Source organism: Thamnophis elegans, chromosome 15, assembly GCF_009769535.1.
Source record: "Thamnophis elegans isolate rThaEle1 chromosome 15, rThaEle1.pri, whole genome shotgun sequence".
In the NCBI taxonomy this organism is placed as follows: Eukaryota; Metazoa; Chordata; class Lepidosauria; order Squamata; family Colubridae; genus Thamnophis; species Thamnophis elegans.
The window spans coordinates 1538737-1554522 of record NC_045555.1 but is presented as its reverse complement, the minus strand read 5'-3'; the positions used below and the strand labels follow the sequence as shown (position 1 = coordinate 1554522).

Here is a 15786-nt window from a genome sequence, read left to right as displayed (position 1 = left end):
AGCCCATCTTCTGGAGTGGTATTAACACTTCCGTTGATCTTTTTATATACATTATTTATTTCTTTGCAAAGTGTTTCAAACACAGTGTGGAATTCCATCTTCCATAGGAACCAACGTGCAAGAGAAATAACATTTATACTACTTCTTACACAGCGCTAGCCTTATAAAATTATTTTTGACCAGCTTAATTCCTTCTAATACATATGTAATCTCTCATTTTAGGTCCACAGCCTAATTTTTTTCAACTCCCGCCTCGTGTTTCCAGCCATTGATAAAATCAATTCCATGTGTCATAATATTCTCTCTCTCCTTTGTTTTTTAATTCTAACGTTAGTCTATCCGTTTCGGCACATGTTAATGTCTTCCTTATTATCTCCTTTTCGGAAGGGGTTGAAGGTCACAGTTCCCGGGGGATTGCGGGGAGGAAAACTTGGGGGAGAGCCATTCAAACAAACAATCAAAAAGCGATAGAAAAAAATTCAGAAGAAAAGATAGAAGACATATAAAAAGAAGAAGAAGAGAAAAGAAAACCTAGGAATAGAAAGCTGGTAGAATGAAATGAAATATTGTAAACATGGTAATAGCATGTATCTAATTAGGATGTGTGCTAGCTATATTAATTCTTTCAGATGTGTAAAGTCGTTATGTTAAATACTTACTATATAAAAAAAATGAAATGTGAAGACACATGTTACTAATGGAAAACAGGTGGAAAAGAAAATATAAGTTTGACTTATTTTTAAAGGGGAAAAATAATTTTAAATAATAATAATTTATTATTTATTATTTAAATAATAATAATTTTTAAAAAATCTGCTTAAAGGGAAGGAAAAAATGACATTTGTGGATATAAGGAATAAAAGTTAAAAACTGGAAAATACGAGAAGAAGAGTAATTCGGCTAGAATTGGAAACGGAAATATAATGTAAAACAAATTATGTGTCTTTGAAAATGTTAAAGTGGGAAGCCGGACAACACATTGTTCACAAAAGAAATTTTTAATTATGTGACAAAAAAATAAAATAGAAATCTTTTTTTTTTAAAAAAGAATCACACTTCCCGCGATCTTGATTCTATCCCTCCGTTTACGAGCTCCCACAAAGTTCTCCGCTTACCTGCAGATCATCCATGTTATGCAGGCAGTTTTCCCCTTCGGCGCCATCCCGGAAGGACAGTAACTCCACGTCGGATACCTCCCTGTCCGCCATCATCACGACGTTCAGCTGTTCCCGCGGGTGTAACCGTGGGGCTCCGGAATCCTTGCCTACCGCCGCCAGCCCTTTCGGGCTACCCGTCACCTGTATGCCCAGGTAGGTCTCCTTCGGCCGCCATTTGGAGCTGCGGTAGCCAGCCAGATCGGGGACCAGATCCCGGGTGTAATCCGCGCCTTCGTGCCGGGGGTTGATTGTCTCGAGGAGAGAGGGTTTGGCGCCGGAGATGGGCTTCCGGCCGCTCGGTTGTTCCAAGCTCAAGGCGGTGGACAGGAGCTTCTCCTGCCTCGTGGAGAAATATTCGGGGTTCAGTTTGTGTTTTTTGGGTGCTGGGTAATCTTTCGGGCTCTCGCTGCTGTAGTAGCTGGAGGGTTCGGAACGAGGCCGTCGCAACTCTGAAAACGGAGAAGGGGACAAATCAGGATACAGCCAGGGTTGAGGGGGGGGGGAAATCGCATTGTGCTGTCTCTCTGCGGGGCGAGCCGAGGACGGCGGTCATTAGGCGAGGATGAGGCCGTGCGGGTTGGGGTGGGGGGTGGGGGCTCTCCCTCGCTTGGGCTCCTTCGACGCATCGTTTGGGGAAGTGCGTGGACTTCATTTGAGAGTTGGCAATTCTCAAAGCTGCAACTTTACGAGTTGCAACAAGCACACACGGACACCAAAAAAGGATGTTGAAACTTTGGAAAGAGTGCAGAGAAGAGCAACTAAGAGGATTAGGGGACTGGAGACTAAAGCATAGGAAGAACGGTTGCAGGAACTGGGTATGTTGAATGGAAAGAAGGACTAGGGGAGACATGAGGGGAGTCTTCCAATATCTCAGGGGTTGCCCCAAAGAAGAGGCAGTCAAGCTATTCTACAAAGCACCTGAAGGTAGAACAAGAAGCAATGGGTGGAAACTAATCAAGGAGAGAAGCAACTTAGAACTGAGGAGGAATTTCCTGGCAGTGAGAACAATTAATCAGTGGAACAGAAGTTGCCTCCAGAAGTTGTGAATGCCCCAACACCGGAGGCTTTTAAGGAGAGATTGGACAAGCATTTGTCTGAAATGGTGACCTCCTGTTTTGGACAGGGGGTTGGACTAGAAGACCTCCAAGGTCCCATCCATCCCTAGGATTCTATGATTCTGAGAGAGATAAGATAACATTTATACTCCGGGATTGGACGGCCTATAAATTCAATAAATAGAAATAGAAATAGAAATAATAGAAATAGAAATAATAGAAACAGAAATAGAAATAGAAATAATAGAAATAGAAATAATAGAAATAGAAATAGAAGATGCATGATAGAGAGAGGGATGGATGGATGGAAGGAAGGTCTCCTGTGTGAACAGGGGCTTCATCAGAAACCCTTCAAGATTCTGTAATCCCAGGTCAAAACCCGTGGAACAGAAGTTGCCTCCAGAACATGTGGCTCGTCCATCACTGGAGGTTTTTAAGAAGAGTTTGGGCAACCGCTTGTCTGAAATGGTCTAGGGACTCCTGGCTGAACAGAGGGTTGGACTAGATGACCTCGTTGTTCTTGGTACTCTGTGACCGAGGTTTGTTTTTTTTTAGTAGACATCACATTACCAAACTAGGCAACATCATCAGTGCTAGCATGGATGTTTGAGAAGGTGGGCAGTAGAAGGCCTTTCGTTGCCAACCTACCTGCGTTCGCATTGGAAATCACCGTGATTCCCTTTTGCTGGTCCTGAGAGGCGATGAGTTTGCTGGGCCATTGGGACGTCCAGTTGTCGCCGCCGGGCTCTTCCTGCGAAGGGCAGGGGACGCGAGGGGACGGCCGGAGCTGGGCCTGCTCCTCCCGCTGCAGCTGCTCAAGGCACTCGGCCAGCTTGACGTGGCCACGGGAGCGGGCGATGGTCAGCGGCAGCCTGCCGAGCGAGTCGGGGATGGAGATGGCCCGCCGGTCCCACTTGTAAAGGACCACGGCGGCGTCCGTGTGACCCAGAGCGCAGGCCCACATCTGGAAGAGAAAAGGTTCCCGGGGTCATTGGGGAAGACGGAAGAGATTTCCTGCCGCAGTAGCCTATGTCGCCTCAACGGAGGTTCGGCTGTACAATTCCTCCTTTGAACCCCAGGTGGGAAACTGGATCGCTAAACGAATCTACTAGGTTTTCTCACCCAAGTGGGGACTCGATCCACAACCTGCTTCCTCCCACAGGTTGAACCATGAGCGGCCATGACAGCGAATAAGATGCGCGCTGCCGTTCCATGAGGGATTTTGTTACCACAACACTCACTCAAACTTACGTCCTGTTCAAAGTTACAATGAATCTTCCCCCCTCAAAAAAAATATATAGATATTTGTGATTTAAAATTCAAACAGACGCCTCAAATTACAGGCTTGTAATTTATAAGACCAGGCCGGACAAATAGATGCCACAACCTACGACGGTCATTAGTTATGACATACATACATCACAGTTGTCAGTTGTAAGGACTTGCGATATAGGGGTAGCCCTCACCTTATGACCAGAACAGAGCCCCAGATTTCTGTGGCTCAGCAAGACAGTTCTTAAGAGAGCCTCGCTCCATTTTAACGACCTTTCTTGCCATGGCGGCTGTTAAGTGAACCGCTGCCGTTTTTAAGCCAATCAAGCAGTTGTTAAGCGGATCCAGCTTCCCCGCTTCTCAGGCAGTCAACAAAAGGGGATCGCGTCACCCCGGGACACTGCAACTGTCATGAGTACATGCCAGTTGCTAAGCCTCTGAATTTGGGTCATGTGACTGCGGGAATCCTGGGAATTCGAGTGTGGGGAAAAATGGTCCTCGGTTGCTTTTTCCCACCGCCGTGGTAACCCTGAGCGGTCCTTAAGTGAGTTATTGTAAGTCGAGGACCACCTGTGGGCCCCCAACTCCCTTGTAGCAAGCGATCCTGAACCCCCTCGCCCCCCATTTCCCAACCCCAAGCATCTCCCGGCCCACGCAAGGACTTCGCTCCGTACCAGTGGCGTGCAGGAGAAGTGGTCGACGTTCAGCGGGTCGACTTCCAGCTCCAGATCGATGCTGTCGGAGTGTTTGTTGCTGAGGGATGAAGGAGGAGAGAGAGGATGAGGAGGACGAGAAGGACGGACTTCAGCCCCATTATAACTGAGTGCATGTTGAGTTTTCCTGTTTTAAATGGTATTGTTTTGTGTTTTTAATCTTTTAATTGTTTTTATGTAAGCCGCCCGGAGTCCTTCGGGATTGGGCGGCATACAAATCTATTCAAATTCAATTCAAATTCAATTCAATCCCGGGAGAAGCTCCAGGAAAACGGCGGATCGGGTTTCTTTCGGAGCCTAGAGGCCGTGGCGCGCTCTCTCTTTTTCTCTCTCTCTCTCTCCTTCTCTCTCTTCTCTTTCTCTCCCTCCCCTTCCTCTCCCTCTTTCTCTTCTCCTCCTCTCTCTCTATTCTCTTTCCCTTTCCCCCGCTCTTCCTCTCCCTTCTCTTGTCTCTCCTTTTCTCCTCTCCCCCCTTCCTCTCCCTCTCCCCCTCTCTTTTATCCCTGTTCCTCCTTCCTTCTCTCTCTCTTCCTCCCCTCTCTTTCGCCTTTCCTCTTTCTCCCTCCTTCTCTTCTCTCCCTCCCTTTCTCCATCCCCTTCTTCCCCTCTCTCGACCCTCTTTTTTCTCCCCCTTTCTTCCTCTTCCTCTCTCCCTCCCCCCCTCTCCCTCCTTTTCTTCTCTCTTTCATTTCTCCATCCTCTCACCCTCTCTCACTTCTCTTTCTCTCTCCCTTTCTCCCTCCCCTTCTTCCTCTCTCTCGACCCTCTTTTTTCTCTCCCTTTCTTCCTCTTCCTCACCTCTCTCTCCCTCCTTCTCTTCTCTCTTTCATTTCTCCATCCTCTCACCCTCTCTCACTTCTCTCTTTCTCTGTCTCCCTTTCTCCCTCCCCTTCCTCCCCCTCTTTCTCTTCTCCTCTTCTCTCTCTATTCTCTTTCCCTTCCTCCCGCTCTTCCTCTCCCATCTCTTCTCTCTCCTTTTCTCCACCTCACCCCTCTTCCTCTCCCTCTCCTCCTCCTCCCTCTTTTATCCCTGTTCCTCCTTCCTTCTCTATCTCTTGCCCCTCTTTTGCCCTCCCTCTTTCTCTTCTCTCTCCCTTTCTCCATCCCCCTCTTCCTCTCTCTCGACTTTTTTCTCTTCCTTTCTTCCTCTTCCTCTCTTCCTCCCCCTTTCTCCCTCCTTCTCTCTTTCATTTCTCCATCCCCTCACCCTCTCTCACTTCTCTTTCTCTCTCCCTTTCTCCCTCCCCTTCTTCCTCTCTCTCGACCCTCTTTTTTCTCTCCCTTTCTTCCTCTTCCTCACCTCTCTCTCCCTCCTTCCCTTCTCTCTTTCTTCTCCATCCCCTCACCCTCTCTCACCTCTCCCTTTCTCTCTCTTTCCCTTTCTCCCTCTCCCTCTCCCCTTCTCTCTCCCTTTCTCCATCCTCCCCTCTCTTCCTCTCCCCTCTTTTTCTCTCCCTCTTCCTCCCCTCTCTCCTTCTCTTCTCTCTTTCATTTCTCCATCCCCTCACCCTCTCTCACCTCTCCCTTTCCCTTTCTTCCTCTCCCTCTCCCCTTCTCTCTCCCTTTCTCCATCCTCCCCTCTCTTCCTCTCCCCCCCCCACTCTTTCTCTCTCTCTCTCTCTTCCTTTCTTCCTCTCCCTCCCCCATCCACACCTGTCCTAAGGGGGAAAGCAGGAAGAGGCCCATGAGTAAGCAGACCCTGCTTTGAAACCAGGACAATGGGCCTTGGGGAAGGAAAGCTTCCAAGTCCCTCTCCCTTAAGAAACTTAAGCCTCTGCAGGAAATTATTATTGGTAGACATTTTCCAATCAGTTGCGTCTGTTCGTAAAAAGAACCCCAGCTGACCATCCCTTAAGTGTGACTCCTGTGTGGGCAGCAGCTGCGGGAAAGGCTCATCCGGACCTTGGATGTATTGACCAAAGGATGAATGAATGGTCAAGAGTTATGATGGGCCACTTGTAAAGCTGCTGTAAATCTCCACCTCGTTGTGTGGTTCCATTGGGCCTGGCACACCTGGAGAGGCCCTTTTCTTAGCAATAGCAATAGCAGTTAGACTTATATACCGCTTCATAGGGCTTTCAGCCCTCTCTAAGCGGTTTACAGAGTCAGCATATCGCCCCCACAGTCTGGGTCCTCATTTCACCCACCTCGGAAGGATGGAAGGCTGAGTCAATCCTGAGCGGGTGAGATTTGAACCGCCGAACTGCAGATAGCAGTCAGCTGAAGTGGCCTGCAGTACTGCACTCTAACCACTGCGCCACCTCGGCTCTTATCGGACAACACTGCTTTGTCCACCGAGGGCAGAGGCCCAACTGCAAAGTCACACCTTGTCGGGACGACAACACGGGAAGGAGGATGCAACCTCCTTGGTGTGAGCAGACCGAAAACCCACCTCTCCATCTCCCGCAAACTCTTACCGCCATTTGAGCAGCGTCTGGATAAGGGTAGCGTAACCCTGGGCGGCCGCGAGGTGCAAGAGGGTCATTCCCCGGAACGTCTTGGAGTGGATCAGGTGTTTGGATTTAGCCCAGCATGCTCGGCTCATCATCTTCTCGCACACCACCACAACGCGGCTCTCGAAGCAGGTGCCCAAGGTGGCGGCCTCCGAGATGCACTGCAAGGGAAGAGACCGCGGTGAGGAAGGCAACCCGGAGGGGAACACATATGCGTGAAAGGCTTGAGTGGGCGGGGAAGGGTCCAGAAAGAAGGATAAGTGTGCTATGCTGGTGGTGGTGGTATCTGGAGAAGATCCCCCACACACACACCTGTCATGTGGACTTTCTGCTGGCGTGTTTTCCTGTTAGAAATTCTGTTTATATAGAGCACAGTCACCACGTGCTTTACTACTTAACAGCTTAACTGTAACAAGAAACAGGGTGCTAAAAGAAGATACATAGGTCCAAATTTGTCAACACTGCCATCTACTGGTTGAACACAACTGTAGTTGTTACATAAAGACTCATTTCAACCATGAATTCCAACACTTCCTCTCTCGGGCTTCTTCCGGAGTGGGAAAATTTTAAATCGTGTCAAAAAGTGTTCTGTCCTGGGACAACTGGCCTTTTTGCTTTATTATTTATTCGATTTGTTTGACGCTGTTTTCTTGCAGACGTTTCATGAACCAGCTAGGTAACGTCATCAGTGCTAGAAGCACCCCTTCAGTACTAGAAAAAGAGAGAGAGAGAGCATCCAGAAGGGCCCTCGGCTAGCTCTTCCTTCACCCACTGGCCTGACAGGAGACGCGCAAAGCTTCGGCCCTTACCTGTGCTTGGCTACCTCCGTTGGCGCTGCTGTTGCCCCCGCTTGGCTTGTGCTGCTGGATGGTGGTCATCTCCGCCATCCTTCTCTCCATCTGCTCCAGTCGTTCCAGAATCGACATCCTGAACTGGTTATCTGCGACCCCCCCCCAAAGAGAGGAAAGAGATGGTCAGGGAAGAGAAGCCTTGGAGGGGAGCGGGGGAGAAACCCACACCTTGGACGCTGTGAAACGGATGGTCACTCAGGTCGTATTTATCCACTGCCACAAAGAACAAGCGGTCCTCAGCATAAAACCACATTGGTATAGATAGTTTCATGTTCCGACCCCCCTCGTTCCACACCAAAGCACACTCCGAGCCAGAGATAAATTACGGCATTTAATTAACAGACAGACAGGTCCTTGGCAGCAACCCAGCACAGACAAGCCTTGGCAGCAATAAACACAGATAAGGCTTGGCAGCAATCCAGCCTGCCAAGCTCATACAAAGTTCTCCGACATTCGATCCTGTGTTGACTTCTGCAAAGAGGAGCGTTTGCACAAGTAGCCTTTTTATAGTCTGGAGAGGAGCCTAATGACCACCAGCTGAGTGCAATCACCTCCTGTAATTGCGTAATTGTTCCTGACGCCTAGTAGCTCTTCGATGGCGTGCATCCAGGAACAACTCACTACTGGCCTCCGGCTCACTCTCCCTTGTCTCCTCCCCACTGGTCCAAGGCTCAGGCACCTCCTGGTGGCCAACCAGCCTCTCTGCGCCCTGCTCGGAGTCAGAAGCCTGTCCAGGGTCCTCCACATCCTCCAGAGCTGACTCAGAGGGCCCCTCGCTGTCGGAGTCTGGTGGCAGCTCCAACAGCTCCTGCTGGGCCACAACAGTTTCATATTTAGCAGGTTGCAGTACGATTCTAGCCCCTATTTCTTCGTCTGGTCCATAAGGAAGAGTGTAATTTTTTTTCCTTTAAAGATAAACTACATCTACAGCCTTCCCTCCGTCTACCAATCGGGTAAGATCAGCCTGATATTATATGTGTTCCTGGTAGTCCTTCCAACTCTTAATTACTGTAGCATTCTTTTCTTAATATTCACTGACACGCTTGCTTCACAATCTGTTCTAATGCCTTGCCCTATACGGGTAATCCTCGACTTATAACCGTTCGAAGTCACAATGACTCTGAAAAAAAAACTGTGTTTCCACACTTATAACCATTGCAGCATCACTTGGCAACTGACTCGGTCGCAGTGTCCTAGGGTCACGTGACCCCCTTTTGCGACCTTCCGACAAGCCAAGTCAATGGGGGGAGCCTGGTTCACTTAACGACCCCACATTCACTTAACGACTGCAGCGATTCGCTTCGCAACTGCGGCAAAAAAGGCCGCAAAATGGGGGGGGGGCAAAATTCAGTTGAACAACTGCCTTGCTTTGCAACGGAAATCCCGCGCTGCATTATGGCCGTTAAGAGGACTAATTGTAGTAATAGTCAAATGGCGCTTTGTCTCTGCGAGGATTTCTCTCCTTTCCACTTCCCGGTCTTAATGTCTCCGTTACAGACACTAAATATATTTCATGTGTTTGCTTATTTATCTGTTTGTTTGTTTATTAAATTTGGATGTCCCCCCCCCCTCCTTCCACCACTCTGGGCAGCTCCTAACTGTAAATTTGCAAATCAGATGTTGGGCCCCAAATAGTTTTGGAAACTCCAAGTCAGGTTGCAAATGTTCTTTTTTCAGGTGTTGGGGTTTTAAGAGTGTGTGTGTGTGTGTGTGTGTGAGTGAGTGAGTGAGTGAGTGAGTGAGTGAGTGAGAGAGAGAGAGAGAGAGAGAGAGAGAGAGAGAGAGAGAGAGGGAGAGAGAGAGAGACCCTCCCTTAAAATAACATCTACGGGGAGGAGGGTGGGAAGCTTCGAGTTTGTAACATTTTCCCTTGCTTTCTTTGCAAAGCTTCCAGCGCAACTCTGCATTCTGTTTGGGGAGGGGGCGGGTTGTGTGCCTCGCAGCCCCCACCCCCCCAAGTGCCAGACGAGTCCGCAGTGGGAGGGGGAGAGGGCTGTTGGAAGAGCCTCCCCCCCCCCCTCTCCGGTTGCCCTCCTTTGCAGGCGTTTGGATATTCCCACGGTCGGATATATTTTCCCACGGTCGGGAGGTCCGAGGGACACCCCAGAGGGCCACCTAAGGGCGGGGGGGTCCCTCGCCCTCAAATACGTGGGGAGGGGGTGAAGGAGTAATAGGGACGACCTGTTTCCCACCCCACCCCAAAACTTCTCTGATGGACCCCCCCCCGTCGCCCAACCGAGGGAGGGTCCCTAAATGCGGACCAGCGGCCGCGGAGGACATCCGACTGCCGGAGAGGGGGCCGCGACCCCCCAGCCCACTCCCACCCGCGTCCGCGGAGCCCGTGTGTGGAACCCCCCCCGCCGCCGCCGCCTTTCCCCTTCCCCCGCGGGCGCGGGGAGCTTACCGTGGGGCCGGGCTCAGCAGAGGCGGGCTGGCCATGCCCTTCTCTTCGCCCACGGACGGGCCCCCTCCCCTCCCACGGGCGCCCCCCCTCCGCTTCCCCGCAGGCAGCCCGGGCGGCGCAGCTCCGCGATGGGCAGCGCCGAGCCGGCCGCCGCCGCAGCCGCAGCCCGAGACGGCAGCCCCGCCTGGGCTGGGCGCGGACGGTCCAATCGGCGGCGTGGAAAGTGACATCAGCCCGCTCCGGAGCAGGGGGAGCGCCCGGCGAGGACCCGCGATGCCGCCCGGAGAGCCGCGCCGGAGGGGACGGAGAAACCGCCGCGGATGGCCCGGCAGAGGCTCCGCGACGCTCTCCCGCCCCCGCAATGCAGCCCCGGCCGCCGCATCCGCACGGAGGGCAACGGCCGCGGACCCTGAGCCGCTTCAGCCGGGAGAGGCAGCGAAGGGAAGCGCGCAGGACCTTCTTCTTTGTCCTCCTCTCCCTCCTTCCTCCCTTCCTCCTTTTCTTCCGCCTCTTCTCCACTTTCTTCTCATTCTCCTTCTCCCTCTCTGTTCTTCCTGTCTTCCTTCTTCCGTCCTACTTCTCCTCTCCCTCCTTCCTCCTTTCCTTCCACCTCTCCTCCACTTTCTCCTTCTCCTCTACCTCCTTCCTCCCTTCTTTTTCTCCTCTCCTCCTTCTTCCCTTCCTGCTTTTCTTCTGCCTCTCCCTTTTCCTCCTTCTCTGCTCCCTCTTCTCTCCCTCCTCTTTTTTCCCTTCCTCTTCTTCTCTTCCTCCTCTCCACCTTTTTCTCCCTCTCCTCCCTCTCTCTCTTCTTTTTCCTCTCCTCCTCTCCCTCCTCCTTCCTTCCTGCTTTTCTTCTGCCTCCTCTGCCTCTCCTCCTTTTTCTCCTTCTCCTTTTTCTCCTCTGCCTGCTCTCCCTCTCCTTTTTCTCCTTCTCCGCTGCCTCTTTTCCCTCCCTTCTCTTTTTTTGCTTCCTCTCTTCTCTTCCTCCTTTTGTCCCTCCTTCATCTCCCTCTTCTTCCCTTCCTGCTCCTCTTCTGCTTCTCCTCCCTTTTTTTCTTCTCCTCTTCCTCCTTCCCTCTTCTCCTTTTTCTCTTCTGCCTCCTCTCCCTCTCCTCCTCTTTTTTCGCCTCCTCTCCTTCTCCCTTCTTCTCCCCTTCCTCTTCTGCTTCCTCAGCCTCTCCTCCTTTTTCTCTGCTTCGTCTTCCTCCTCCTCCCCCTCCTTCTTTTTCCCCACTAACTCCTCTTCTCTTCCTCTTCTTTCTCCCCCTCCCCTCCTCCCCCTCTTTTTTCTCCTCCACTTCTTCTCTTCCTCTTCTCTTTTTCTTCCTCTTCCTTTGGACTGCCATTTGCCAGAAATGGTATGTGTGTGGGAGGGGTTGGACTAGATGACCTATAAGGTCCCATCCAACTCTGTTAATCTGTTATAAATCCTCTTCCTCTGCCTCCCCTTTTTCCTCTCCCTCTCCCTCTCTTCTTCTTTCTCTCCTCCTCTTCCTCTTTTTTCTTCCTCTTCCCCCCCCCACCAGGCTGAGGATGCTGCCCCCCCTCTCCTGCCCCATCCGGAGGGAGCCCCACTGCCCCATCTTCTCCCCCCCCCCGTATAACCCTAAGTGGGCAATCCCAGGTAGAAAGCCTTTGCCCAGTGGAGGCCCTGGGCCACTGCATCGCAAGCCCCCCTTCCACTCTCTGCCTGGCCTACCTGGCAGGGCTGCTGTGAGGATTCAAAGAGCAGTCTTAACTACAGCTAATCTTTCGACTGCAACCAAGCCCAGCATTTCCGCTGCTAAGCAACGCAGTCGTTAGGCGAGGTTTTTTGCCCCCTTTGGGTCAAAGTTGCTAAGTGAATCACTGCAGCCATTAAGCGAATCCCTGCAGTCGTTAAACAAATCCAGCTGGGGAAAGTCACCCATGGAGATCGCAGGACCCAACCGTCGGTTCAACTGTCGTAAGTCCGTGCCAGTTGCTAAGCCTCTGAAAGTTGATCATGTGACCGTGGGAACCAATTACGTCACCACCCCCTCCCAAGTGCTGCCGTAACTTCCAACAGTCACTAAACAGATGATTGTAAACCAAGGACTGCCTGTACAATAATTCTTCCATCGCACACTTTCAATTGAGTCACAGATTGTCGGGTGTGGAATCAAATCATCCTGGTCTTTTGCAGCCGATGGGTGTCAAAACCACGATGACTTCTAAAATTAAACCACACATTTCTACCTCATGGCAATACCTCCTGCTTCCTCTTACCACTTCAGTGTAGGGCTTGGAAGGGACCTCAGAGGTCTTCTAGTCCAACCCTACTACCTGAGCCCAAGTCCTTCTTAAACACCTCCAGGGATGAAGCACCCACAACTTCCGAAGGCAAGCCGTTCCATGGATGAAGACAAGTGGACTTCATCTCCCAGAATTCCCCAGCTAGATGTGCCATCTTAAATGCTTTAAACTTCAACCATCTTAAAGCATTCTTAAAGTTATCGATCCATCTTGAAGTTCTCCACTATCTTAAAGCTGTCTCTCTTAAAAGTTGCCCATCTTAAAGTTTCCACCCATCCTAGTTGTCCATCCATCTTAAAGTTGCCTCTCTTAAAAATTGTCCATTTTAAAGATGTCCACCCATCTTAATCCACCCATTTTAAAGTTGTCCACCATCTTAAAGTTCTGTCTTAAAATTGTCCCCATCTAAAAGTTCTCCGTCTTAAAATTGTCCCCATCTTAAAGTTCTCCGTCTTAAAATTGTCCCCATCTTAAAGTTCTCCGTCTTAAAATTGTCCCCATCTAAAAGTTCTCAGTCTTAAAATTGTCCCCATCTAAAAGTTCTCTGTCTTAAAATTGTCCTCATCTTAAAGTTCTTTGTCTTAAAATTGTCCCCATCTTAAAGTTCTCTGTCTTAAAGTTGTCCCCATCTTAAAGTTCTCTGTCTTAAAATTGTCCCCATCTAAAAGTTCTCTGTCTTAAAATTGTCCCCATCTTAAAGTTCTCTGTCTTAAAATTGTCCCCATCTTAAAGTTCTCTGTCTTAAAATTGTCTCCATCTTAAAGTTCTCCGTCTTAAAATTGTCCCCATCTTAAAGTTCTCCGCCTTAAAATTGTCCCCATCTTAAAGTTCTTTGTCTTAAAATTGTCCTCATCTTAAAGTTCTTTGTCTTAAAATTGTCCCCATCTTAAAGTTCTCTGTCTTAAAATTGTCTCCATCTTAAAGTTCTCCGTCTTAAAATTGTCCTCATCTTAAAGTTCTCCGTCTTAAAATTGTCCTCATCTTAAAGTTCTCCGCCTTAAAATTGTCCCCATCTAAAAGTTCTCTGTCTTAAAATTGTCCCCATCTAAAAGTTCTTTGTCTTAAAATTGTCCCCATCTTAAAGTTCTTTGTCTTAAAATTGTCCCCATCTTAAAGTTCTTTGTCTTAAAATTGTCCCCATCTTAAAGTTCTCTGTCTTAAAGTTGTCCCCATCTTAAAGTTCTCTGTCTTAAAATTGTCCCCATCTAAAAGTTCTCTGTCTTAAAATTGTCCCCATCTTAAAGTTCTCTGTCTTAAAATTGTCCCCATCTTAAAGTTCTCCGTCTTAAAATTGTCCCCATCTTAAAGTTCTCCGCCTTAAAATTGTCCCCATCTTAAAGTTGTCCACCATCTTAAAGTCCACCTATCTTAAAATTGTCCACCTATTGAAAGTTGTCCACCCATCTTAAAGTTCAGAAATATTCTGATTTAGGCAGGGGTCTGGGTGCAGATTGCCAGCATGGTACCGGCTTCCTAAGCTCTGCCCCATTCCTTAAGCCCTTCCCACTCCCCACTCCCCCACTCCCCCCAAATCCTTTCTGTGTCTTGCATTCCTCACCATCCAGCGACAGCCAGTCGTGTTGAGAAGAAGGAAGGGTTGGCAATGCTCGGGCCTTATATTCGAAAACCACCGAATTGGAAATGATCTGGTTGTTGAAAGCCACCTGCAGTGTGACGAGGCCGGTGTCGTGAGCTGAAACGACAAAAAGGATGCGAGTTTCACCCACAACTTCTAGAAGCAAGTCGTGATGAATTGTTCTCCCTGACCAGGAAATTTCTCCTCAGTTCTAAGTTGCTTCTCTCCTTGATTAGTTTCCACCCATTGCTTCTTGTTCTACCCTCAGGTGCCTTGGAGAATAGCTTGACTCCCTCTTCTTTGGGGCAGCCCCTGAGATATTGGAAGACTGCTATCCTGTCTCCCCTGGTCCTTCTTTTCATTAAACTAGACATACCCAGTTCCTGCAACCGTTCTTCATATGTTTTATCCTCCAGTCCCCTAATCATCCTGGTTGCTCTTCTCTGCACTCTTTCCAGAGTATCCACATCTTCTTTTCTATAATAGTAGTCGATAATCCTGGGGTTGCCTGGGTATTTATTTATAGGAGGGAAATGTCTGCATCAAACGTAATTTCTAATGTTGGGGTTTCCCCCTTACTAGAGGGACCCCCCTGGTGGTGTACTGTGAAGCCGTTACCATGAAAACTCCATTGCGCTGTACAGTAGAATTCATTTTACGGCAGTACACAATTTTAAGGCACAACAGGCTGTATCTTAACTGAACGCACACCCCGAGGGGTTTTAGGGCTGTCTTACCTCCACAGTATTTGTCTCCAGAGAGTAAGTCATCTGTGTACCAAGTTTGGTTGAAATTGCTTGAGGCATTCCAGAGTTATGTTGGAACATACATACATACACACAGCCATTTTATATATCTCTATATCGTATCTATCTATCTATCTATCTATCTATCTATCTATCTACGACTATCTATCTCTATATCTATCTATATCAATCAATAGAGAGATAGACATAGAGACAGAGATAGATAGAGATAGATAGATATAGTCAAAGATAGATAGATTAGATTGATAGATAGATAGATAGATGATAGATGGATGATAGATAGATAGATAGATAGATAGATAGATAGATAGATAGAGATAGATAAATAGATAGATGAGATAGGTAGGTAGATATATAGATAGATAAGAGGTAGGTAGGTAGGTAGGTAGGTAGGTAGGTAGGTAGGTAGGTAGGTAGATAGATAGATAAGATAGATAGATAGATAGATAGATAGATAGATAGATAGATAGATAGATAGGATAGATAGATAGATAGATAGATAGATAGATAGATAGATAGATAGATAGATAGATAGATAGATAGATAGATAGATAGATAGATAGATAGATAGATAGATAGATAGATGATAGATAGATAGATGAGATAGGTAGGTAGATATATAGATAGATAAGAGATAAATAGGTAGGTAGGTAGATAGATAGATAGATAGATAGATAGATAGATAGATAGATAGATAGATAGATAGATAGATAGATAGATGATAGATGGATGATAGATAGATAGATAGAGATAGATAAATAGATAGATGAGATAGGTAGGTAGATATATAGATAGATAAGAGGTAGGTAGGTAGGTAGGTAGGTAGGTAGGTAGGTAGATAGATAGATAGATAGATAGATAGATAGATAGATAGATAGATAGGCAGGCAGGCAGGCAGGCAGGCAGGCAGGCAGGCAGGCAGGCAGGCAGGCAGGCAGGCAGGCAGGCAGGCAGGCAGGCAGGCAGGCAGGCAGGCAGGCAGGCAGGCAGACAGACAGACAGACAGAGACTCGAACGCCAGGGACTTCCCTACGTCTTTGAGCCTCTTTCCCGTTGACCCCACAGCCCCTGCCTTGCCAGAGACCCTCACCTGGGCAGTAGCAGCGTAGCACCCCTGGCTGGATTAGTGAGGCTGGCACGGAGATTTGATCAAAAAGGCAGCTGTAGTTGTTGCTGGCTTCTTGCCAGGATCCAGTGATCAAGACTTTCACGCCGCCCTGCGGAGGGAGTAAGAGAGAGGGGGGGGGGGTCAGTGGCCGCTGGG

At 48.8% G+C, this 15786-nt stretch overlaps 1 protein-coding gene across 1 annotated transcript in view; it reads right to left on the bottom strand.

The window, feature by feature from the left end:
• CAMTA1 (calmodulin binding transcription activator 1) overlaps positions 1 to 15739 on the bottom strand; it is a 35781-nt gene extending 20042 nt beyond the window's left edge. The window contains exons 1-7 of the mRNA XM_032232211.1: positions 15613 to 15739; positions 13738 to 13872; positions 7460 to 7590; positions 6615 to 6811; positions 4159 to 4237; positions 2861 to 3176; positions 1116 to 1606 (exon numbers count right to left, since the gene is read on the bottom strand). Coding sequence (XP_032088102.1) covers positions 1116 to 1606; positions 2861 to 3176; positions 4159 to 4237; positions 6615 to 6811; positions 7460 to 7576 — 1200 coding nt within the window. The 5' untranslated portion in view covers positions 7577 to 7590; positions 13738 to 13872; positions 15613 to 15739. The remainder of the gene's footprint in view (positions 1 to 1115; positions 1607 to 2860; positions 3177 to 4158; positions 4238 to 6614; positions 6812 to 7459; positions 7591 to 13737; positions 13873 to 15612) is intronic.
• Positions 15740 to 15786: the final 47 nt, after the last annotated feature.